At 54.5% G+C, this 25,693-nt stretch overlaps 1 protein-coding gene across 2 annotated transcripts; it reads left to right on the plus strand.

The window, feature by feature from the left end:
• Positions 1-345: 345 nt before the first annotated feature.
• On the plus strand, positions 346-23,884 carry SFXN1 (sideroflexin 1). Of its 2 annotated transcripts, XM_066273326.1 has the most exons (11): positions 346-495; positions 9,226-9,393; positions 12,852-13,022; positions 14,093-14,191; positions 15,429-15,504; positions 16,040-16,125; positions 17,044-17,171; positions 17,779-17,828; positions 20,627-20,676; positions 21,079-21,126; positions 22,476-23,884. In XM_066273326.1, exons 2-11 carry the CDS (start codon positions 9,230-9,232, stop codon positions 22,570-22,572), a joined length of 969 nt encoding a protein of 322 aa, XP_066129423.1. In that variant the 5' UTR covers positions 346-495; positions 9,226-9,229; the 3' UTR covers positions 22,573-23,884. The 2 variants fall into 2 exon arrangements, with proteins under 2 accessions (XP_066129423.1, XP_066129422.1); XM_066273325.1 differs by lacking the exons at positions 20,627-20,676; positions 21,079-21,126; positions 22,476-23,884 and adding an exon at positions 19,649-19,796 and having other exon boundaries at positions 17,779-17,914.
• Positions 23,885-25,693: the final 1,809 nt, after the last annotated feature.

Genomic DNA, 25,693 nt, shown 5'->3' on the forward strand with positions numbered 1-25,693 from the left:
TTTAAGGCAGAACTTAGTGTACTACCTAAAGTCACCTTGTAGCAGCAGTGTTCCCAAACTCCACATTTAGGGAAACACTGGTTTAAATGAATAAATGAATGGGTGAGGGAGTGAAACGATGCTGATTCTATATAGGCCAGACCCTGGGAATAAACAAATTTAAGTAAGGGGTAGTCCCTTGGGGAACCAAAAGAGAAAACGCAGCATTAGCCTGAGCAGAGCCCGACACCGCCGTGAGGATGAACTTGGGAGATCTTGATGGAGACAGACGGCCCGGCAGGGAGCCAGAGCGAAAGCACCTAGACCTGGGAATCCGGTGACTCAGGGGGCGGGTCCAGGGCTTCCAGCCCGTGGCTCTGCGCGGGGACGCGCTCCGAGGGCGTGCGCTAGGCTAGGCAGCGCGCTCTGCCGCGGTGGCGGGAGAAGCGCTTCCGGTGGTGACTGAGGCTGCGCCTAGTGGGTCCGGCAAGAGGTGCGGGCGGCCCAGGGGGAGCGGTGAGTCTCCGGAGGCGGCATGGCCGCGATGGGTGGGAATAGCACGGGGAGCCTGCGGACGGGCGCGGGCTCGAGCAGGGGCGCGCGCCTGCGTGCGGGCTGCAGGGACACCCCCTTCGCCACCACTCCAGGCTCAGATCACAGCCCTCTCGCTATGCCAGGACTGCCGGGACTGCAGGGCCAGGGGTCCCCGCACCCTGAGGACCCCTTCCATTGGCGGCCTGACAGCTCCCCACTCCAGCAGCCTGAGCTCTCCGGATGGGAAGGGGCTCACCCATTGCACGCCCGCACGCCCCTGCCACGCTGTCCCTGGAGGCAGCGTGCCGAAACTCACCACGGGGACGATACCCAAGATGGCTGCCGCGGGGACAAGCCACCGCTGCACATGATTGCTAGGTGACCAGGTGGCACCGACCCCTACACCCCTCATGCTCCTAGTTCTCGGCTTCTCCTGGCGCAGAGCGCGGCTCTGGGGCCACAGGAAACCCTTGTCCCTCTGCCCCAGAACTGGCAGTCCAGTAGAGAAAGATGTGCACTAGCCTGGTCCTGGGTGCACCTTGCGTTTCTGTGTTCCCATCTCTCCCTCCTCTCACAGGTCTCTAACCTTATCAGAACGACAATAACAGCTTTTTCTCCTAAGTGTGTGCCAGTCATTTAGGCCCCTTCACTTTCACTTTCCTTTCAGCTCTGTGAGGTTCTTGCCTTGCCTTCCTAATCCAAAGAAAGCTGCTCAGAGAGGTTGAGTAATCTGCCCCAGGTCACACAGCTGCCCATCAGCTGAACGAGGCCATGGGAGTCAACCTCCATGCTGCTTCCTCAAAGAGTTTCCCCTGGGCTGAGCTGACTCGACCGGACCACCTCGTGCACGCGTCCTTGGCTGGATGTACCCCTGCGGTTTTCCTTCAGTAGCGATTGTCAGCAGTTGAAGCGAACCGTTTGCTTGCTTGCTCTATTCTCTCCTTGCGATCGGGGCTCGTGTTGGCCTCTGCTGACCACGTATGCTCTGCACCCAGCGCTGGCGTTCACCTCGAACACCCGTGGGGAATATTGGTCGAGCGCCTGAACGAGCGAGCCAAGCTCTGCGCTGCTCTGAGCGACTTCCCCACTCTGTGGGCCGCTGCCTTCTGCACCCCGGGGCATTTGCTTGGTCATTCTCTCAAAAGACCTCATCTGTCTTCTGCCTCACACCTTCTAGATTAGGGGTCCCCAAACTATGGCCCACAGGCCGCATGTGGCCCCCTGAGGCCATTTATCCAGCCCCCGCCACACTTTTGGAAGGGGCACCTCTTTCATTGGTGGTCAGTGAGAGGAGCACATTGACCATCTCATTAGCCAAAAGCAGGCCCATAGTTCCCATTGAAATACTGGTCAGTTTGTTGATTTAAATTTACTTGTTCTTTATTTTAAATATTGTATTTGTTCCCATTTTGTTTTTTTACTTTAAAATAAGATATGTGCAGTGTGCATGGGGATTTGTTCATAGTTGTTTTTATAGTCCGGCCCTCCAACAGTCTAAGGGACAGTGAACTGGGCCCCCTGTGTAAAAAGTTTGGGGACCCCTGTTCTAGATTTTCACTTGGGTGCCTCTAAAGACTCTCTTCCTGTGTCCTTCCCCCGGTGTACCGGGCTTCTTCCGCGTCGCAGGCGCTGTCCCGGGGTGACAGGGGCTATGCAGGTAAAGACGGGGGCTTTGCAGCTGCTGTGGTGCTGGACTCAGACTTGACACAGAAGCTGTATAAGAGGAGAGGGAACTCTCGGGGAGGGTGGGTGGAGGCTCCACAGAGAAGCACCGGGACCTCAAGCGGGTCCTTTCTCACACAGGCCTGCAAGGTGGCTAGCGTGCAAAACTGATGGCGTTTGGACAGAAGGGTCCGCCGGTTCCTACACGGCTCTCGTAGGGAATCGCTCTAAGGATGCATTCCCCCGGGGTGAGGGGGAGTGTGCAGGCTTTCCGGCCCCATGGCCTTTGGGAAGGGGGGCATCCGTGGCTGCAGTTGTCAGAGAGGAGCCTGGGCAGCAGGGCTGGCTGTAGCAGCACCGGTAACACACTTAGAAGGATGCTCATGCTCTCTCTGTGAAAGGTTTCTGAGATCCCGTGTGGATGGGCAGAGAAGAGTGTCAGCCCATCCACACACCCTCCCTTCCTGCCGAGGAGGCGGCGAGGGCGGCCGGAGCGGCCAGAGCGGCAGGGACCTTCAGAGCAGGTCCAGCCTTGTTGCTGCCGGATGCCCTGAGGATGGAGGATGGCACCTCCATCCTCCCGTGCGAGCTCGATGGACTCGGCTGGAGTATAGTCGTGGGTGGAACCTTTCCCTTGAAGGTAAAGGTTAAAAAGTCAGCAGCGGCCCTGGCCGGTTGGCTCAGCAGTAGAGCGTCGGCCTGGTGTGCGGGGGGGACCCGGGTTCGATTCCCGGCCAGGGCACATAGGAGAAGCGCCCATCTGCTTCTCCACCCCTCCCCTCTCCTTCCTCTCTGTCTCTCTCTTCCCCTCCTGCAGCCGAGGCTCCATTGGAGCAAAGATGGCCCGGGCGCTGGGGATGGCTCCTTGGCCTCTGCCCCAGGTGCTAGAGTGGCTCTGGTCGCAGCAGAGCGACGCCCCGGAGGGGCAGAGCATCGCCCCCTGGTGGGCATGCCGGGTGGATCCCGGTCGGGCACATGCGGGAGTCTGTCTGACTGTCTCTCCCCGTTTCCAGCTTCAGAAAAATACAAAAAATACAAAAAAAAAAGTCAGCAGCAGTGAGTCATTAAAACAAAAATACTGACTGAAAATCAACCTAGAAAGTAAAAACTTCAGTTGGATTATGTAACAAATCTATACTTAGTAAGTTCAAAGTTTATGGTTAACTACTATTCATTTGTAAAATATTTGCTACTATTAACTTTTTCATCTGAGTTGATTCTTTGAAGTGGGTGAAATATTCAGCTGACTGAATCTGAGGTATAGATAGGTAGTATTTTATCATTTTCATAGGCGGATGCTACTCTCTCCAGTAGGAAATTTTACTAACCGAGAGGAAATTTTTTAATGAATAAGAAACTCACCCATCCTAAGATATTAAGAAACCCAGACCCAAAAAATGATCTTGAGGACCGGAATATGAACAAGGACCGCGTTGTCACCTGGGTGTTGTCAGGTTGACAGGAGTGTGGGACCTGCGTGGCCGGGAGGGACGTGGGGGTGGGGGGAGGGTGGCAGGGAGACAGGCGGAGGCCGTAGCTCTCCAGGTCTTGCTGAGTCGAGACGGAACCCGTCTCTCCACGCAGCCCGGTCCTCGGAACAGGAAACTGTGCAGCTGGAAGCCACTGCTGAGTGGAGATGCCCTTGGGAAGATATACTTCTTTGCACAGGGTTCAGCTTTCTGGTCTATAACTTGATCTCCTGTGTGGCCACGCTGATAAGAAAGGAACGCTGTGTGCGGGTGACCCGCTCAAAGCTGGACAAGTCAGGAAATTTGCTGTCGAGGCTCCCTGAGTTCATGTGACGGCCTTGGCAGACAGGTCGCCTCCGGGCCCCCCAACCCCCCAGGTCGGGAGTGCCCTGCGAAGACAGACAGAACCGCCTCTTCCTGGCTCTGCCCTCGGGGGCACGGAACCTGGCTTCTCGGAGGAACTACAAGACAGGGGAGATGCTCTTAAAGGGCCCACACGAGGACTCCGCAGTCCAGCAGTGCACAGCAAGCCCGGCGCTGGGCTCCTAAGGGACGTTCGTTTCAGTCGTGTGTCCCCGACAGTGACTTAGTGTCCCACACCTGCCTGGCTCTCCCTGAATAAACCAGGGCAAGCAGACTCCTTAACTCTTTCAACTGGTAGTTGTTATAACCAAGTTCCATTTTAATGCCTCGATTGTCACTATTAATCTTTAGCCGGAGTTCAAGATCTTTGCTACTAAGTCCCTGATAAAGCACATTCCCTGCTAACTTTGTTTTCTGTGCAATTTTTTTTTTCTGAAGCTGGAAACGGGGAGAGACAGTCAGACAGACTCCCGCATGGGCCCGACTGGGATCCACCCGGCACGCCCACCAGGGGGCGACGCTCTGCCCACCAGGGGGCGATGCTCTGCCCCTCCTGGGCGTCGCTCTGCCGCGACCAGAGCCACTCTAGCACCTGGGGCAGCGGCCAAGGAGCCATCCCCAGCGCCCGGGCCATCTTTGCTCCCATGGAGCCTTGGCTGCGGGAGGGGAAGAGAGAGACAGAGAGGAAGGAGAGGGGGAGGGGTGGAGAGGCAGATGGGCGCTTCTCCTGTGTGCCCTGGCCGGGAATCGAACCCGGGACCTCTGCACGCCAGGCTGACGCTCTACCACTGAGCCAACAGGCCAGGGCCTCTATGCAATTTCAGACAAGTCTTCTTTTCCAACAGTGAAGAAGTTTCCTGGCATGTAGCTGAAAGTTTGAAATAAAGCTTATCTAAGGGAAAGGTTCTTCTCCTTAGACATTTCTGATCATCTTCTCAGTGTGAGGCTCCACCCCGCCCCCCAAGCACTGCCAGGCTAGATTTCAGCCACTGCGGACGCCGCTTCTGCTCCCGAAGACCCAGCTGGTCAGGGACGCCGCCTCTGTCTGCACTGTACATCCAGTCGGGGCTCACAGAGCCCCCCGGTCACTCGAGCTAGCTCGCCTCACCAACTCCGTGGGCCATCGCTGATCTCCGTGGTACAGATGACAAAGCTGAGACTCAGACCTGTGAGGTGACTCAGCCAGTGACAGGCCTAGACAGCCAGTGACAGAACCAGGACTCCAGTCCAGACTGCCGTGGTAAAGGTCCGGTGCTGCCCACGGGCTGGCAGGGCAGGCCCTGAGGGCCGGGCCACGGGCGGGGAGCCCTCCTCCACAGGAACCAGCTAGAAAGAACAGGCCCAGCAGCCAGTGGGAACGGCCATGGAGTCCCCTAAATATATATGTAACTGCCCCCACGAGAGGGTAAGAATTTGCCCTGAACCGGGAGGGCATCTGCTTATTATTTATTTATAATTTTTCTATTCCTTCAAACATAGCGTTTCCCAAACTTAACTCATCATAGGGTCCCCCTCGTCGACTTCTTACAAACCCGATTCCTGGGCGCCAGCACAGCTCTGTTGAGTCAGGATTCGCAGGGAGCTGCTTTCTCGGTCACAGCCGCCCGTCCAGGGAGCAGGGGTGCCGGGGCCGCACGACTGAGGGTGGGACTCTGGCTCCAGCATCCCTCGAGTGAGTTAGCTAACCGGCCTTGTCACTGGACTGTTAGGAGGGTGAGACGAGAGCGTATAAGGCAGGCTCTTGAAACAAGTGGTCATTACCCATCGGCGGGCATTGTTAGGCAGTGTCCTAACTTTGCTGAGGAAGGGACAGACACCTGGAGGCGCGGGGCCAGGTCCCAGAGTCGCCAGTGGAGCTGGGACGTGAACTCAGATCTGCTGCCTCCGTGGTGTGCCCCTTCCCTCATCACCTCCCCCCGGGGGGTCCAAATCACAGGACAGTTAGCGGGGTGCTGCTCTGAGCCAGGGACTCCACATTGGGCTGACCGGCTGGTTCAATAAGCTTATTGAGAAACTAACCAGGTCACCATGGGCTAATTGGAGCTGACTGTTTTCCAGCCGTGAAGGCTGATGTGTGGCAGGAGGTGGCCCACGGCCGCGGAGTCGGGGAGTGGTCCTCGCCCTTGCCCGGCTGTGCGCCGATGGACCGTGTGACAGCTCACCGAGAAGGAAGGCGGTGATGCCGCCCAGCACGGGTCACCGAGAGTGGGGTATAATTTTCACAGTGACTCGGACAATGTCCCAGCTCCATCCCCCAACTCCGGTGAAGCTTTGGATTTAGAGTGAGAGGCGGGGGACTGTTCTTTCGCTGGGACACTTAGGGGCCATTGTGGTTGGCTGTTGTCCCGGTTCCCCTGTGTGTTGTGTCTCAGGGAGCAGGGCTGCCCCAGGCGAGGGAGAGAGACAGGCCACAGCCCGTGGGTGGAGCGGCCAGAGCGCACGCAGTCATCCATTTCGCTCTCCGTCCTGTCTGGGTGCGGTGCACGGTGCCCCAAAACAATGGCGATAGTAACACCCAAGCGCACGGACCCCAGGTCACCGTAACAAATATAATAATGATGGGAAGGTTTGGACTATCGCAAGCATTAGCAAACAGTGACACAGAGAAGGGCAGGGAGCATGTGCTACTGTGGAAACGGGGCCCATCGGCCTGCCAGACACCTTCGGTTTGTAACAAACGAGCGTCTGAGAGGCACGGTGACATGAGGCATGCCTGTGTCGCCATGTCAGAGACCTCCCTTCACCGATCCCTTCCCGGTCACGTCTCTGCTCTGGAATCGTGTAGCCTCGTTCTCTCCTCTGCTCCCCCTTCCACCATCTCTTCAAATCACGGAAACTGAACCGGTTGAAAACCAGGAATCTGCCCGGGTGACGTGTAAAGCGCGGCGGTTTGCTACTGGCTGCCTGCAGTTCCTAAACCCGGTCAGTCAGTGCCTCCAAGGAGGCTCTCCACGTGGTCCGTCGGTGGCTGTGAGGTCCACCCACCATTGCCGCCCCTCTCTCATGGCCTCTCTGGACGTCTGCATCCCTGTCAGAGCCTCAGGAAAATGTGGCAAAGGGCAGGTCCTCCCTCCGACGTCTTCCGAGTCTCTCGGTGGCATCTTGTCACCTGCTCCAGGTGCTGCGGGGCTGATGGGCTCACTCGCGCAGCCCTGAACACATTCCCCGCTGTCCTGTGCAGCCTGTCCCTGGGAGGCGTGGCACTGCTCCTTGTCCTTGCCACGTCTGCCTCAGAAGGTGCATGTCTTGATTTCTGAGACTTCCTTTGGAGCAGCTGTGGCTGTGTGATCACTCGTGCCGTCCCCAGTGTCATGAAGCTGTCCCACAGAATGACTTCCCGCAGCGCCCCCTGCAGAAGTTCCTAGTGGCTCAGCACCTGTTGTAAAACTGTGTGGAAAGGAAGCCACAGGCACAAAATGGAGTCACTTGAGCTAAACCAACAAACCAAACCAAAACTTTTTTTTTTTTTTTTGTATTTTTCTGAAGCTGGAAACGGGAAGAGACAGTCAGACAGACTCCTGCATGCGCCCAACCGGGATCCACCCGGCACGCCCACCAGGGGGCGACGCTCTGCCCCTCCGGGGCATCACTCTGTCTCTACCAGAGCCACTCTAGCGCCTGGGGCAGAGGCCAAGGAGCCATCCCCAGCACCCGGGCCATCTTTGCTCCAATGGAGCCTCGGCTGCGGGAGGGGAAGAGAGAGACAGAGAGGAAGGAGAGGGAGAGGGGTGGAGAAGCAGATGGGTGCCTCTCCTGTGTGCCCTGGCCGGGAATCGAACCTGGGACTTCCGCACGCCAGGCCGACGCTCTACCACTGAGCCAACCGGCCAGGGTCCAAACCAAAACTTAATACCTGATCTAATTGCCTTTCTGACCTTCCCCAGGAATGTAGTCCTAACTGGTCAGCCTGGAATTTGATGGTCAGCACCTATGAGGTCATCTGCCCCAAAGCTCCCTTTCTACCCCCCCAGGGACAGAGGAATTCATCCTTGTTTTCTTTCTTATCCCCTCCCCTGCTGCCTGCAGACGCCGCCCACGTTGTATGGCTTCCCGAGCTCCTCTCTGCTCGCCAGACAGGCTGCTGCCCGATTCTGCATCGTCGGATAAAGCCATTAGATCTTCACATTCACTCAGTCCAGTGGCTGTTTATCAACTGTCACCATCCACTGTCATGACATACTGTCAGATCTATGAGGTGCTTAAGAACACCTCTCTAAAAAAGGGGGCTGGGCCCTGGCCGGTTGGCTCAGTGGTAGAGCATCGGCCTGGCATGCAGGGGACCCGGGTTCGATTCCCGGCCAGGGTACATAGGAGAAGCGCCCATTTGCTTCTCCACCCCCGCCCCCTCCTTCCTCTCTGTCTCTCTCTTCCCCTCCCGCAGCCAAGGTTCCATTGGAGCAAAGATGGCCCAGGCGCTGGGGATGGCTCCTTGGCCTCTGCCCCAGGCGCTAGAGTGGCTCTGGTCATGGCAGAGCGACGCCCTGGAGGGGCAGAGCATTGCCCCTGGTGAGCGTGCTGGGTGGATCCCAGTCGGGCGCATGCAGGAGTCTGTCTGACTGTCTCTCCCCGTTTCCAGCTTCAGAAAAATACAAAAAAATAAAAATAAAAAAGGGGGCTGATCTTCAACCAATTTCAACCTTTGTGGGGTGGGGGCGTGGGAGCCGCAGGTCGGGGACCAGTCCAGGCCCCGAAGGTCTGAGATGGCCGCGCGCTTTCCACGGAAACCAATGCCACCCCTCCCAGCCCGCCCGCCACCCCGGGGCCTCGGTCTCCACGAGGAGATTCGGTCCCTTTCCTGGCAGAGATAACTAGGTAGTCAGACCAGAGAGCAGCAGTAGTTTGATGCTGATGATCATTTCACCCAGAAAAAGGGTTTCAAACATGAGACAGTGTTACTGTTGATATTATTATTTTTAACTTTTTCTATCTCTAGTTTCTCTAGGATGTTTCTAGGTTTCCAAAGGTAAGGAATAAGGAAATACCACGGACTCAGAAAAAAAAGACATAGGTAGGAAGTTATTGAAATGTGATTGGGATTTACGGACAAGGTTAGTTTGGGGTTTACTTTATCTTTCTGCCATGGATAGCAACATTCTCGTTGGAAGCAGGGACACGCATGCACCCTTACTTGAAGATGAGTGAGGCGGCCACGTTGGTAAATGTGTGTGGACACGGTGAGTCTTAACTGGGCTTGTCTGTTTGGCCCTCCCCCGTCCAGGACCATGTCTGGAGAAGTCCCAGCCAACATTAACATCAAAGAGCCTCGATGGGACCAGAGCACGTTTGTGGGACGGGCCAGTCACTTCTTCACTGTGACGGATCCCAGGAACATCCTGTTAACCGACGAACAGCTGGAGAACGCCAGGAAGATCATCCACGATTACAGGTAACGTCAGCGCTCACGCTTTGGGCCGAATGTATGAACAGACCATCACCATGTCAGCCTCTTGGTTTTCAACCTTCACTTAGCAATTTTACAAAAAAAAATTTTTTTGCAATAAAATTCTTTTTACAAAAAAAAAAAAAAAAAATTAGAAATAGAAAGATATGTTTTATTGCCCCATTGCTGACCCTTAACACAGATAGATGTCCAGAGGTCACAGGTCCCCGAGGATAAGACAGCCCTCCCTCCAGCTCAGGGGTCCCCAAACTATGGCCCGCGGGCCGCATGCGGCCCCCTGAGGCCATTTATCTGTCCCCCGCCGCACTTCAGAAAGGGGCACCTCTTTCATTGGTGGTCAGTGAGAGGAGCATAGTTCCCATTGAAATACTGGTCAGTTTATTGATTTAAATTTACTTGTTCTTTATTTTAAATATTGTACTTGTTCCCGTTTTGGGTTTTTTTACTCTAAAATAAGATATGTGCAGTGTGCATAGAGATTTGTTCATAGTTGTTTTTATAGTCCGGCCCTCCAACGGTCTGAGGGACAGTGAACTGGCCCCCTGTGTAAAAAGTTTGGGGACCCCTGCTCTAGCTCATAGGTGCCCCTCTGTGAGGGTCCCGCTCACCACGCCCCCCCCCCCCCCGCATCTGCAGCCTCCCTGGGCAGCTTCCTGTCCCCAGAGGGAGACGGCATCCCAGGAAGGGCAAATCGCCAAGAATGCGGGTGGGCTGGTGGCTTCTGAGCTAAGAGCCCTCACGAACAAATGGCACAGGTTAGGAGCTCAGATGGGAGGAGGCTGGGGCCGGCTGTGCGGGCGTGGGTGCCCTCCATCGGCTCATCAGCTCAGGGGGCCAGGCGTGAGGGAGGGGAGGGGTGACGCCCCAAGCCAGTGGTCACGGCCTTCTCCAGAAAACACCGTATAAGAGCCACTTCAACCTTGGTGGGCCACACAGGTTCTTGTTGCGAAGTCTGGGTTTTTTTGGTTCTATTTTTTCTGTTAAAGTAATCCTGGAAAAATTGTAAGCGTGTCAAACATGCAAAAGAGGTTGTCACGTAGGTAGTTAGAAGGAAACCAAGGGCAGTCTATAAATTTTGTGGCCGCACACCGAGTCTGGCCAGATGTGACCCCCGCGGCAGTGACATCACGAGGCCTGAGGGGAAGGCGCCGAAGGACCCGGCAGGGAGGACAGCCGGCGTGCGGGACAGTGGGTGTCCTGTGACCCTGGGACAGAGGCCGTGAAAGGAGAGGCTGAGATGTAACCACAGCCAGAGGAGTTGAGAAGAAGCCGTAGGGAGGAACGCAGGAAGCCCAGACCTGTGAGAGGATGAGCCACAGAAAACCCCACGGGACGGACGCGGAGCACGCCGTCGCCACAGGGTGCAGATGTAGGAAAGGGGAGCCCTGCAGAAAGTGCAGAAGTCAGGCTTCGCCGGTCACAGAATGATGAGGAGAGCAGTTCAGTCTCGGTGCTGGAATCCCGACCCGTTGACGGGAAAGTCACACTAAGTGAGTTTCACACATTCATATCTTAAGATAGATTCCAGAGAGACTGAAAAACTGAAGTGCCCAAAAACAAGAACAAAAAGCCATTATGAGCCCTGGTAGGCTGGCTCAGCGGTAGAGCGTTGGCCTGACGTGTGGAAGTCCCAGGTTTGATTCCCGGACAGGGCACACAGGAGAAGCGCCCATCTGCTTCTCCACCCCTCCCCCTCTCCTTCCTCTCTGTCTCTCTCTTCCTCTCCCACAGCCAAGGCTCCATTGGAGCAAAGTTGGCCCGGGCGCTGCGGATGGCTCCATGGTCTCTGCCTCAGGCACTAGAATGGCTCACTTTGCAATGAAGCAATGCCCCAGATGGGCAGAGCATCGCCCCCTGGTGGGCATGCCGGGTGGATCCCAGTCTGGCGCATGCGGGAGTCTGACTGCCTCCCTGCTTCTAACTTCAGAAAAATACAAAAAAAAAAAAAAAAAAAAAAAAAGGCCATTATGAACATATAAGAAGTAGAGTCGTAGAGTAAACATCTGTATAACTTTAAAGTGAGTCAGGCCTTTCTGGGCAGAAAATTCTTCTGTTCCCACCTAACAACATAAACATAAAAATTTTCAGGATGCAAGGTAACACAGGTCACAGGATTATCCACACTGTGTAAAGTATACAATGCAGATGACCTAAATAGCAATGCTGCTGCTGCTGCTGATGAAGTAGAAGGAGAGGATAGAAGACAATTAAGGTGTTAACAATCTGTTACATTGTGTCCGTCCCAGCAAATGCACTCATTGCCTCCCATGGTCTTGGAAGTGGGGATGGAGTGATTTATAAGGACATTTACTTCCTCATCCTCTACAAGTGGAATAGATTAGAAGCAATTAAAATGTCCAGCCGTAGGGGGCTGGTATATAATACACCATCTTACAATCATATTTAAAAGGATCGTGCGCTAATTTCCTGTGGCTGATGTAACAGAGAACCACAAACCGAGTGGCTTAAAACGAGAGGAATTGATTCTCTCCCACTTCCAGAGGCTAGAAATCCAAAATCCAGGCATGGCAGGGCTGTGCCCCCTCTGAAGCTCCAGAGGACAGCCCTGCCGTCTCCCTCCGGCTTTTGATGGCCCTAGATCTCAGACCTCTGCCTCTGTCACCCGTGGCTGGCCTTCTTTGCATGTCTCCACATGGCCGTCGTATAAGGGCACCTGTCCTTGGATTTAGGACCCACCCTCATCCAGTGTGACCTCTTCATCTGCAAAGACCCTGTTTCATGATGAAGTCACCTTCTGAGGTTCCAGGTAGATGTGATTTTGGAAGATCCCATTCAACCCAGTACAGATAATACAGAACATCTACAGATGTAGAGAAATGTTTTACAAAATATTATTGAATAAAAAAGGTGGTTAATAGAGGACTAGAATATATTCATCGAAACATTACCGGTAGTGCTGAGTAGTAAAGGCTTGAATGATTTTCATTGCTTTAATAAATTTCTGCAATTTCTAGCGAGGAATGTATGTATATTTCTTTGAGAAGGAGAAACACCAGTGAACCTTTCTAATCTAGGTTTTCAAACTACAGATATAAAAACGAATTACTATTCTTCATCGCCGCAGCTTTTGTCTAAGTGGTTAAAAATATCTTAGAGTTTACAAAGTTCGAAATGCATTTTTAAGTACGGCGTTGAAAACAAAGACTATTTCAAAGTTGACTACCTGCCTGCTATCCAAGGTATTGATATTTGGGGTTTTCCAAACTACAGATAATTGGGGACACGTGGGTTTGAAATGTTCATTTTCGGTGCTTAATGTTCGTTGTGTCATTGAAATGCCATCGACTCTGTGCAAGGAATTTGTCACACGGAATTGTTATTTTAAGGAGGCGCGAGCCGGAAGGCCTTCCAGCCCTCTGTGTCCGGACCACGGGTGAGTTGTTTGAAACGAGCCACTGTCGCCTTATTTATTGTTTTCCTAGCCAAGGAATTGTCCCCCCCGGCCTCACGGAAAATGAGTTGTGGAGGGCCAAGTACATCTACGACTCGGCGTTTCACCCCGACACCGGTGAGAAGATGGTCCTGATCGGGCGGATGTCGGCCCAGGTGCCCATGAACATGACCATCACGGGCTGCATGATGACGTTCTACAGGTGAGCTGCGTGGCGGGGACAGCGGAGAGTCGATTCCGTGTGGCAGTGGCGCTGCCGGGATCAGTACGGCGGCGCGCCGAGGTCCCTTCTGAAAAGGCGCAGCTCCGGGGCTTTGCGGTAGCGTCCCCTGTGCTGAGTACGATTCTCTTCGTTGGCTGAAAGGAGGTTGGGCTTATTCCCCTCAAGCTTAGACCCAAAAGGAAATGAGGTGGAGGAAGAAAATAAAAAGAGTGTCTAGGTAGCCTGACCTGTGGTGGCGCAGTGGATAAAGCGTCGACCTGGAAATGCTGAGGTCGCTGGTTCAAAACCCTGGGCTTGCCTGGTCAAGGCACATATGGGAGTTGATGCTTCCTGCTCCTCTCCCCTTCTCTGTCTCTCTCTCCTCTCTCTCTCTCCCTCTCTCCTCTCTAAAAATGAAAAAAAAAAAAAAGTGTTTAGGCAAATTCTCTTTTTCACCCACCCACGTGACACGGGTGGTGGGGGTGGAGGTGGGGGTGGAGGTGGGGGTGGAGGTGACACAGGTGGAGGTGGGGGTGGAGGTGACACAGGTGGAGGTGGAGGTGACACGGGTGGGGGTGGGGTAGAGGTGACACAGGTGGAGGTGACACGGGTGGAGGTGGGGGTGGAGGTGACATGGGTGGAGGTGGGGGTGGGGGTGGAGGCAGAGGCGTTTCGGTGGCATGTGCACTTCGGAGGGATCGGGACGACTTAGCCTGCAGGTGCTTCTCCCTCCCAAGAGAAGGGACCTGGCAGTGCCGAGTGCCTACGCTGTGCCGGGCTCTCCACAGATTTAAGACAATGTGGACATAAGGCAACCCCGTCCTCACTGTGACCCTCTGAGCCCAGTGTCACCTGTTCCTAACGACTGAGGACACTGAGAAGCAAGGATGATAACGATCTGCGAGCCTTTGACCCGAAACGCACGGTGCTAGACCCAGCGTTGTCCTGTCCACGGGCCACACCCCCCCCCCCCCCCCGGTCGCTGGGGTCCGCGTGGCCTGTCCCGCCCAGCGGCTGGGCCACTGTGGTGCCGCGGGGCCACATGACGGCGCCCTCTGCCTCTGTTGCAGGACCACGCCGGCGGTGCTGTTCTGGCAGTGGGTCAACCAGTCCTTCAACGCTGTGGTCAACTACACGAACCGGAGTGGAGACGCCCCCATCACTGTCAAGTACGGCTGTGGCGTGACCTCTGCAGACGGCGGGGGGCTCTGACACCCGGATCTGTCTTAAAGAATGGTCCTCGATAGAGCCGTGAGGGAAGGGAGTGGGTCTGAAATGTTGCCTCCCTGGGAAACACCTTTAGACAGGCCAAAGCGATCGGTTAATCGAGCTCTGAGCACAGCGTGTCTGACACCTCCGTGTTGCGCCACTTCACATGGCTTCTGACCGTGTGTGTCCCCCTCCTGTTGTCACACGGAACAGAGGATACGGCCCCGCAGCCCGCCCCCCCCCCCCCGCCCGCAGTGTCTGTCACACCCTCCTGCGTCCAGTCCCCAGACTGAAATGTATTGCTCAGCAGCAGAGAATTGCTTGGGCTTAACTGTATTCTGAAGATGACACCTTCCAAATATTCATATGCTCAGATGTCATTTTTTTTTTTTTTTTTTTTGTATTTTTCTGAAGTTGGAAATGGGGAGGCAGTCAGACAGACTCCTGCATGCGCCCGACTGGGATCCACCCGGCCTGCCCACCAGGGGGCGATGTTCTGCCCCTCTGGGGGTCACTCTGTTGCATCCAGAGCCACTCTAGCGCCTGAGGCAGAGGCCACAGAGCCATCCCCAGCGCCCGGGCCATCCTTGCTCCAATGGAGCCTTGGCTGCAGGAGGGGAAGAGAGAGACAGAGAGGAAGGAAAGGGGGAGGGGTAGAGAAGCAGATGGGCGCTTCTCCTGTGTGCCCTGGCCGGGAATTGAACCCGGGACTCCTGCACGCCAGGCCGACGCTCTACCACTGAGCCAACCGGCCAGGGCGCTCAGATGTCATTTTAAGAACAGCTTTGCCTTTTCGCGTTCAGCCTGTGCATTAATATTGTGCAAAGTGCTTTTGTTTGTTTGTTGTTGAAGCACGTGTGTGACAGACGCCTCAGCCAAGGGCAGTCCACCCCCCCCCCCCCGTGGCTCCCTGTAACCCTTCCCAGCCCCGTCTTTCCCCACCCGTGCTCCACCCATTTCTGTGCCCGGGGTGGCAGGAGGTTCTGTATGAAGAACCCCACTGTTTGGGGGCCTCCTTGCCTTCTCCCCGGATTTCGCCGCCTGTGCAGCGATAACGAGCTGGTCGGTGGGCTGTCCCGCCTTAACCATGCCTTTCACATTTTCCCTTCATGTCTTTAAAAAAAAAGAAAATTAGGTAAGAACACCAGTGTGTCCTGGCATACCCCGCGATCTGCACACTGTTCTTTGTCTTTTCAGCGAGCTGGGGAAAGCCTACGTGACCGCGACAACCGGCGCCGTGGCGACCGCTCTGGGACTCAATGCACTGACCAAGGTGCGGGGACTTTTACTCGCCCGGGGAAGTTTCGTTAACTGCCTCTCCCCTCCCTGGCTCTGAGTCGCTCCGCTACTTCTCAGAACAGTTCAAGTCCCACGGCTTTCTTGTGGTGGCCCTTCCCTTCACTTGCATGTTTCCATTGTATCGTCCCCGAAGCTTGGGCAGGAGTGTCACCCATGTGCCTGACGCGGTGTTCAGCGCTCAGATCAGCGCGCAGCTCTCCCCCCTCCGGAGGCCGTGTCTGGGCAGCGGGTCTCGGGCCACACCTCTGAAGGGGGGGCCCCTGACTCCGAGACTTGGGGACCCCAAACCCCTTTCCACCCACCACACGGAGCTGCCACATGTCCCAGAAGTCTCCTCTGCCCCGCTGGAAACACAGACATAGGAAACAGGCTGCACCGGTCCTCGCGCCCGGGTCTGCGCCCGCACCGACAGGGCGCTGCGTTCTCAGCGTGTCTGAGAAGCAGTGAGCGCCGCCCCTCGGGAACCCGGGGAGGGCTGGGTGACGCTCTCGGAATTGTCTCTCCCGCAGCACATGTCACCACTCGTAGGACGCTTCGTGCCCTTTGCCGCCGTCGCCGCTGCTAATTGCATCAACATCCCCCTGATGAGGCAAAGGTGAGTCGTATGCTCTTCCGCATGGGACTTGTGCTTGGCAGGAGTAGTAAGGTCCTCGTGAGAATTTGCTTCGTTGGAACGTTTTAAAGTTATTTTAGCATTGACGGATAAAAGTATACGAAATTGGGAATTCGCACCAAAATAACCCTGAGTTGGAGGGTGAGGACGTGTCCACTGAGGAAGTGAGCTTAGCCACGGAGTTGCTCCTCCCTGTGGCAGGCTTGGTACGGGAGGTTAGGACACTCTCTCTGCTTCTGCACAGTCGAGAGTTCAGAAGCACGCACCTCAAACTCAGGTTCGGTTCTGTCCGGGCGAGGCAAAGCGGGTCTGCGCACAGAAAGACCATTCTCCAACCAACAGGTCCTTCCCCGCCCCTGGGCATTTTACTTTGGAGTTTAAAATAATATTAACCTATATCTTTGGAAGTATCTGTCAGAACTGGCAGAAGTTAAAAGAGAACAAAGAATGAGAGAGAAAGAGCATGTTGGAATGGATAAGGAGACACGGGGTCACCGCAGGAGCTGCGATGACGGCATGAGTCGCTGTCCTTTGTTGCCGATCGGTTACAAGTGCCCCCGGTGCCCGACGCTGGTGGCCCCTCCGGCGTCCCTGGATTAGGTCCCCCTCTCGTTGGAGGGTGGCTCAAATTTGCACGTGCGCATAAAAGCCGCCCTTCTCTCTTACATTAGCATACTCCCCCTTTCAGTCATATTTTTATTAAAATTGCTAGCCACCCCCCCTTTTTTTTTTTTAACAAAGTCACTGTGTTACTTTACTTCTGTGCCATTGCACGAGGCTTAAACTTGCTCGTGCCCAGAGTGACACTTGAGTAGGTGACCGGATTAAGCGGGGACTTGGTCCTCCCAGCCGTTGCTCGGAGATGTCTGTGACCAGGTCGGCCTGCGTTTTGCTCTCTAGGGAACTCCAAGTCGGCATCCCCGTCACGGACGAGGACGGTGCCCGCCTGGGGGAGTCGGCACACGCCGCGAAGCAGGCCATCGCGCAGGTGGTCGTGTCCAGGATTCTCATGGCGGTCCCCGGCATGGGTCAGTGTGGCTGTCATCTGCTCAGTTATTCCACACACACGCTTTGGCAGGAGTTGATGCATCCATGAGCCCTCCCTCCCCCCCCAAACAAATCACTCCCCTTGATGGAGGGGCTCCTTTCTAGATGAGAAAAAGATCAACTGAGGCTCAGAGCGGTGAGGTCACTTTTCCAGGCTCACCCAGCTAGCGAGTGGTCTGCCGGCCTCCGGGCAGGAGTCTGTTCTGTGCTCCACGTGGCCGCTGTCCCTGGCCATGGGGGGGGGTGGGGGGGTGGGAGGTTGGCTTTTTTTATCAGTACATTTGTTTTATCAGGAGCAGACGCTCTTACTGGAAGTTAAATGTAAAGTTTTCTTCGCGATTATAGAATTCCCTGGGTAGAACAGAGCATTACCTTATTTTCCAAAAATCCAGAGAATGGGAACAGCGGATATTTTTTTCCAATCCTAAAGTATTTTAAAGAATTAGTGCAAATAGTTTCACGCTGCCGGTGTGAAAATAGCCTGAAAGGGAGGTAAGCCCCTTGTGGGATTGCTGGGGTGGGGGGAGGAAAAGCCAGCGGCGAACAGACACGAAGGAGAGAGCTAAGCGGGCCTGCCTTCCCTCGCAGCCATCCCTCCGTTCCTCATGAACACCTTGGAGAAGAAGGCCTTTCTGAAGGTGAGCCCGGCTCTGTCTGTCACTGTCTCCGTCCCTTCCGCTCCCTTTCAGACGTCAAAGCCAACCGAGTGTTTCCTGCAGGAACTGTGAGTAAAGAATTCGAAGGCCAGCGGCACTCGGGCACTTGACGTAAAATACAAGGATGTTTCCAGGCACGTTTTCCTTCTAGCCTCAGATACTTGAGAAAGCTCTCTTGTAAATGCAAACTGCCAGCCACATCTCTCGAGAGGTTACACACCTCGGTTTTCCTCTTCCTCCCGGCTAGGTTAAGAATGACGAGAGGGTGTGAGTTTGGAATTCACCAGTCAGCAGCCACACTCTCAAGGAAGGATGAGGATAACGTGGAGGTAGCTTCATGGGAACAGTGAATTTAGTGCCCCGGCTTATTGTTCTTTGGAGGCCAGAAATCATAACTCGTTCATGTATCAACTGCCTCTGCTCCAGGTCTGGAGACATGACAGGGTGAGACTGTAGCCGGGACATCTCAGTGCATGCTTTCTGTCGCTTCCCAGTGCTTCACCTCAGTTCTCCGGTCTCACAAGTCAGAGGCGGTGGGACAGGGTGACGCGTTTGGAAAGTGGCCCCGTCAGAACTGCACCAGAGGAGGCATGCTGGGGTGACTTTAGTTTGGGTCTTAGCAACAGAACTGTAATACCAAGGGGACACCGCACAACTTTGAAGAAAGGACGTAGTTCTCAGACTGAATACCTCCTGAGTGATGTCAGGGACTGGGAGAATCCCGCGTGTCCCACGGTCAGGGACTGGGAGAATCCCGCGTGTCCCACGGTCAGGGACTGGGAGAATCCCGTGTGTCCCACGGTCAGGGACTGGGAGAATCCTGTATGTCCATTGGCCTGTATACTCCCAATGGGCCCCAGACGGGAAACCAAGGGAAACACTGAATGTGTCACTCATGGTTCCAATACAACCACTTTCTTAGAAAAAAAAATATAAAAACAAGGCAAGGGAGTATACTATGAAGAAACAGTAACAATGACAGCCTCACTGGACTGATGTCCCCAGGCTGTTGCTTGTGGGCCGCACTAGCCCGTGGGTGGGGGGGACAGGGGACCCTCACTCTAGCACCGTCCCTTATTCCTTCTCACAGCCTTGGGGTGCAGGAGAACCCTGTTCCCTGACCTTCTTCCTCTGGCAGTCTTACACGTTGATATGAAATGTGCACTAGAGTGTCACGGCGTCTCTTTGGTGTCCCTCCGTTCCTTGGAGTGTCCCCAGGAGGAATCTGCAGACCCCTGGTCCCAGCCCCAGGATGCTGTGCCCTCAAAAGCCCTTCACAGAGTCCTGTGTGAGAAGTAGGGGTGACTGCAGGATGGGGTTCTGGAGAAGGAGTCAGGGGTAGGGTGACATCAAGGTTGGGTTTCATGGGCTAAGTCAGAATTCTCCGGGATCCTTGTCATTTCTGAGAGCCTGTCCATCAAAACCGTCTGCCCTGAATGTGCCCCTGTCCTTGGAGCTTGCAGACAGCTGCTCCCTGAGCTGACAGGTTCGCCCCCGGGTGGCTCTCTCTGCAGACGAGAGTCCGCTGGAAATGAGCGGGCTGCTCTCGCGAGCTCCCGGGGGCCACGTTGATCCTCCCACGACATCTCAGTCACACTTGGCTTGCCTTCCCGTCACCACGTCTGTGACCAGCGCAGATGCCGCACGACTGGGAAGGGCGAGGAGGGGGCTCTGGCATCTCCTTATGAAAACCCTTGATCAGACAGGGCCAGTCGCCCAAGACTATTTCCTTTCCTCGCTGTCCTTCGCGGGGTGGGACGCGGTGGCTGTCTCCTCTTGATGACATCTCTCCCCTCCTCTAGTCCATGCCTCTCTCCCCTCTCGTTCACCACCTCGACGCACTCTTTCACCGGACGAGTCTTCGGGGACCAGGGTACGCCTCGCGCACAAGCTCTCTGGCGCCGCTATGTGCTAACAGCCTGCGTTGATTCCTAACCTGGCCGATTTTACGGCGACCAGGTCACAGCCTGGTTGGAGCTCTTTCCGAGGCTGTAGTTGTGGGGCCCCGTACCTCACTGCTCTTTGTACTGTGTGGTTTGGTAGCACTCCTTTTGAAAACTAAAAAATCTAACAGCACGTTCCTCTTCAAAAGACTGGACCGACTTGTGTATTTCTGTTTAAAGCAAAAATAGTGATGGGCAAAATGTTTTATGTCAGCCATAACTTTAACCAGACCGGGGTTTACTTTTTTTAAGTAAACCCCAAAAGGGAACGTGCAAGGGGCCAGGGGGCATGTTTGTGGGGCTTCCGCTCTGTCCCAGGCACTGTCCTGGGTGCTTTACAAGTGTTGTCTGGTCTGTCTTCACCCGCACGCTTTTATTTTTGGAAGCTGCTGTGACCCCCGTTTTGCGGACGAGGATGCCTGCCCTCTCCCCACAGCTGGGAACCAACTGTGAGGGCAGACACTTGGTATCAAGCAGCAGATAAATTGTAACTAGATGATAGCAGTTTCTCCCCCTCCGAGAGCCAGCCGAGCATCATTCAGAGTTAAATGTGCAAGGGGAAAGAATGAGAAAGGCACTTGGTCCTTGCACGTGCGTTTACTGACAGCTAACGGGGCTAACGTTTACTGACAGCTGGGGGGCGGGGCTACGGGAGTCAGGACTGGCCTGCGCGTGTGGCAGTGTTTCTCCGCCCCCCCGCCCCCCCCCTAAGAGGTCACTAATCCCCCTCCGTCTGGATCTTGTGATGTGGAGAGCTTCCTTCCGGTTAAGCAGCAGAAGAAATGGTCTCTTAAGAGCCTGGATAAGAAGTACTCAAAATGATTTATTTCTCAACAGAGGTTCCCGTGGATGAGTGCGCCCATTCAAGTTGTATTGGTTGGCTTCTGGTGAGTACAATTCCTTCGATATCATTAATATTTTTTTAAAAAAGATAAATGTGCAGTGTATGAAATGGGAAGGGGGAGAGGGGTCATAAGGGTCCCAGTTTTGAAAATGAGGCCATCCCAGAGCTTATGGTCCCCACAATTCGCTAGCAGTCAACTGTCTTCAGGGAAACCTGCAACATTTGGGCCTGTTTACACGGTTCTTTTTCAAACGCCCGTTATGTCTGATTTATTTTTTTAAACTATTTCGGCAGTCCTCGCTATAATAAAATGATACGAACAGAACATATTTGCGTGAGGCAATACAGTGCTCAAAAGAGAGAAAGGGGTTTGTTAGGAAAGTAAATTAGAAAAAGAATCTGAAAAGTGTTCTGATTGGCCTTTTTTTTCCCTCTTTTTTTTAAGTTTGGTATTTGCCACTCCTCTGTGCTGTGCTCTCTTCCCTCAGAAAAGGTATGTATTTGTCATTCTTCGGAACCAGCACGAGATTTAATCCAGTAAAAACCAGTTGAAGACGCAGGGGCTGTTAGCCCATTTCTTTGGTAGGGAAGTCCAGGCTGACGCAGATGACAGAGGCCCAGGTCTCTCAAAGGAACAGCTGGAGGCAGAAATCAAACGGGGATCTGTATCCGTCCAACAATCTCTTCACCCAGCTCTCTCCGACCTCCTCCCGCCTTTGAAAATGCTTTTTCTTTTCTAAGTCAAGGTGAACTCTGGTGCAAATCTGCTTTTATAGAAATCTAACTATGACTCACCGTCACCCAGTCCGTGGGCAGGAGCATCTGTAATAGAGACATTAGAATTTAAGTCCCACCCCAGGGACAGCAATTATCTGCACTTAGCTTCAGGGGTGGGTGTGTTTGCTTCCCTTCTCCCCACTTGTTTTTTTTTTTTTTTTTGCCTTAAAAGCCTTATGGTGCACTTGGGTCCCAAGCTGCCCTGGCGTCCTGTGTTTGATGTGAGGACTGGATTGACGGGCGTTACCTCGGCTTCGTAGAAATTGAGGTCTTCCGCGCCTCCTGATCTCACTTCAAGGCACAGAGAGGCAGCATTGCGTTGTTTGCATTTGGTAGAAGTGTCACCAGTATCCTGCCTCTGTGATGCCCTCGGGGCCCAAGCCCGAGGTCTGTGGTGCTCTGGGCTTTCCCAGGAGGCTTTGGAGAAGGTGTCCCTATTCTAGAAGGAGTCTTCATCAGGCCCCTCCACCTAACAGAGGATGCCACCTTTCACCTGCCCAGTCTCTTCTGTCTTTGACTCCGCCATTCTTTTTTTTTTTTTGTATTTTTCTGAAGCTGGAAAGGGGGAGACAGTCAGACAGACTCCCACATGTGCCCAACCGGGATCCACCCGGCATGCCCACCAGGGGCTACGCTCTGCCCACCAGGGGGCGATGCACTGCCCCCCGGGGCGTCGCTCTGTTGCGACCAGAGCCACTCTAGCGCCTGGGGCAGAGGCCAAGGAGCCATCCCCGGCTCCCGGGCCATCTTTGCTCCAATGGAGCCTCGGCTGCAGGAGGGGAAGAGGGAGACAGAGAGGAAGGAGAGGGGGAGGGGTGGAGAAGCAGATGGGTGCTTCTGTGTGCCCTGGCTGGGAATCGAACCCGGGACCTCTGCACGCCAGGCCGACGCTGTACCACTGAGCCAGCCAGCCAGGGCCGACTCCGCCATTCTTAAATGGGGAATGAAACCTGTCTGTCACCTTGGTGTGGAGAGCCATGACCCCCTTGGAGAGCGCAGGGCCTTCCAGTCCCCCCTCCCACTCCCCCCGCCCGTGTTGTAACTGTCCTCGTTCCTTTTCTGCAGTTCCATGTCTGTGACAAGCTTGGAGGCTGAGCTGCAGGCCGCGATCCGAGAGGCCCACCCTGAGTTGCAACGTGTGTACTTCAACAAGGGACTGTAAAGCCGGGGAAGACGGCCCCACCGCGACCCCGCCATCCGCAGACCCGGACCTCCTTGGTGAGGGAGTCCTGTCCCACCCGGCCAGGTTCTCCCAGGCACAGAAACCTCTCGAAGACCCACGTTAGCCTTGTAGTCAGGCTGCTGTGTACAACCCAACACCTGGGCTGGGCCAGGTGCCCCATACCTGTTGCCTCTCTCACATCGGAATAATGGGAAAATAGACAAGAACCGGCCTTCTTGTGACCTTTATAGTCATTGTTTTCTCTGAGACAGTATCCCAGCCCTCCCTTAGAATTTTCAAAAAGCACTGCTAGGCATAGAGTAGATGATGTTCGGTGTGTGCTCAATAAATTACCGGTCAGTGAAAAGGAAATCCAGGTAAAATCCTGAATTTTTATCCTGCCCTTTGTTGCAAATCTAGGCCATCTAGGTAGGTAGTGCTTTGGGAAAACACAAAAGCTCTGATGCTTAACGATACAAAGTGACTCGTAAATAGTCAGGGCAGTTAGTTAGCCTCCAGCGTGGGCAGCGGGCGGCCCGAAGCAGCCGATGAGTTCTGGGGAGGTGCAGGATAAAAACTGCTTCGCGTGCGGCAGCAGACAAGCGTGAGGAGCTGGGCCCCCTCTCAAGAACTGTGTGCAGTCGTTGCTGGTGGCTTCCTTCGGTTGACTTTTACATTTATTCTGTTTTACGTTCTTACAAAGATGTTATCCTTCTTGACTTGATATTCCTTTATTCACATCCAGTAATCAAATAACCGAACTGTACACATGTCCGGTATAGGAAGCGTATTCAGTCCTGGTGCTGTACAACCGGTTGATTCCGGTTTGTCAGATCGTTTTTAGAAGTGACAGCACAGTTCCAGCCCCCTACATGTCCCTCCCGGTCACCCTTACGGATCTCTTTGGCTTTCAGAAAGCTATGGACATCCACGTGTACGTAAAGCGGTGGCTAAATGAATTGTCCCTGAAGGTTGTGTGTTGCCTTCCGCCCTGTGGGCCGATAAGGAATCTATGGACCACTGTTTACATCATCTGTAGCAGTTCTACATTCAATCCATTGCCCGTCCCAGATTATCTTCCAAGTCTGTTGATGCTGGCAGGCGTGGGTGAGGTGGTCGTGCCCTCAACGTGGAGCCCACTCACGTCCACTGTAACTCTGAGACGTGTAAGTGGAAAAGACGCAGAAGCCAGTCTTGGCAGGTGTTTTCCTGACAACGTGGCCAGACTGAACTTCCTCATAAAGAAAACATGGCGTGCCTTGTGTCTGTGTCCTCCCTTCTCTGCGGGGATGGGTGGGTCTGAGCCTTCCTCTCTGTGCCATCAAAATGTTCCCATTTCCATGTTCTGTCTTAAACCCCTGGAGGCAGAGGAAGTCTTGTGACATAGTCAGGCCCTGGGCGTGTTCTGTTCGCACAGCTACTTCCCTTTAAAAAGCAGTAGAAACCTGAAACTCAAGGCTGCTTCTAGCAAGAAACCAGAGCACTGAGCCCCATTCCAACCCACTCCCTACCTGCCCCCCCCCCCCCCCCCCCCCCCCCGTGCAGAATTCTCACCCGGGGTTCCCCAGTGGCTCCGTGTCAGAATCTTCACCTTGAGAAATTCATGGCTGGGCAGGAAGGTTGATGAGCTAAAATTCTTATTCACCAGGGAAGATGTGACCAAAATATCGTTTTAAAAGGGATGACGAATGTGGAGCTGGGGCCTTTTAAACGTTTTTGGAAGCTTCTGGGTCTGGAGGCTTTTCCCTAGATCTCCTCCTCACTGTCTAGTCTAGTTTCATTGTGGTTTTTAAAAAGGAACAAACGAACCAGGATGGGCGATCTTTGCTGACCCCTCAGCAGCGCCTTCTCCGGAGAAAAGTTCACGCCAAGTGCAATCCGCTCGTGGAGGCGCACGGCCGCTCACAGTCCGCTGTTCACGTCACGCAAAGGGGGTGTGGCCGCGCACGTGCTGCCCGCGGCGCTTCTCTCAGTGTTAGCGCGGGGTCTTGCCAGTGTTGGAATCCATGTCTTGTTTCCGTTCAAATGGATGAAATGCTAAATATCATAATAAACTCAGAACGAAAGCCACTGCTGTCATTTCTTCGTATGTAAAGGATGGTACGGTTTTTTATGTTACTGTGGATGGTACTTCCCATCCAAGCTCACTGTCCGGGGCGCCGTCGGGGTCGCCTAATGGAGAGAGGCTTCTGTGTTGCGCCTTTAGCGGGAGGGGCGTTGCTGGTGGTGGCCGCCAGCCTTCCCTTTGGGACACTGTACGCACACAACCCCCCCCCCCCCACACACACACACAGTGTCATTCCAGGAACCAGATGACAAGCACGGGGCTGGTGTCCTATTCACAGCCTGACACCTGACACCGTGGCACATGGCGGCATATCGTTTGTCAGATTCTAACGTGGAACTCGCATTTGCCACCGTTTACAGAGAAAATCTGTGTCACCCAAGACTAGGAAGTACCTTATTCACAGACTTGAGAAATGACAACAGCCCTGGCCGGTTGGCTCAGCGGTAGAGCGTCGGCCTGGCATGCGGGGGACCCGGGTTCGATTCCCGGCCAGGGCACATAGGAGAAGCGCCCATTTGCTTCTCCACCCCCCCTCCTTCCTCTCTGTCTCTCTCTTCCCCTCCCGCAGCCGAGGCTCCATTGGAGCAAAGATGGCCCGGGCGCTGGGGATGGCTCCTTGGCCTCTGCCCCAGGCGCTAGAGTGGCTCTGGTCATGGCAGAGCGACGCCCTGGAGGGGCAGAGCATCGCCCCCTGGTGGGCAGAGCGTCGCCCCCTGGTGGGCGTGCCGGGTGGATCCCGGTCGGGCACATGCGGGAGTCTTTCTGACTGTCTCTCCCCGTTTCCAGCTTCAGAAAAATACAAAAAAAAAAAAGAAAAGAAATGACAACAGAGCGTCTGACCAACTTCTCGGTCACGTCTCTGCATATGTTGCTACCATAGCTCTGTCCGTCGCTTAAAATACTCACGAGCTTGGGTCTCGGGGTCAGAGCCAAGCATAGTCTCGATTTCACTCCCTCATTACATGCACGCGGCTGCCGCCCTTCTGTGTGGCCTTGGGTCTCATTTTCTGTGGTCGGAGAAAGTCAGCAAGTCGACCGCAGAGCTGTTGTAAA

The sequence above is a fragment of the Saccopteryx bilineata genome, chromosome 4, assembly GCF_036850765.1.
Source record: "Saccopteryx bilineata isolate mSacBil1 chromosome 4, mSacBil1_pri_phased_curated, whole genome shotgun sequence".
Taxonomy (NCBI): Eukaryota; Metazoa; Chordata; class Mammalia; order Chiroptera; family Emballonuridae; genus Saccopteryx; species Saccopteryx bilineata.

Coding starts and splice junctions, on each gene's coding strand:
- SFXN1 (XM_066273325.1), top strand. CDS start 9,230: ATGTCTGGAGAAGTCCCAGCCAACATTAACATCAAAGAGCCTCGATGG. Junction 9,394..12,851: donor AAGATCATCCACGATTACAG/GTAACGTCAGCG, acceptor TTGTTTTCCTAG/CCAAGGAATTGTCCCCCCCG. Junction 17,915..19,648: donor GAGTGTTTCCTGCAGGAACT/GTGAGTAAAGAA, acceptor CCCCTCCTCTAG/TCCATGCCTCTCTCCCCTCT.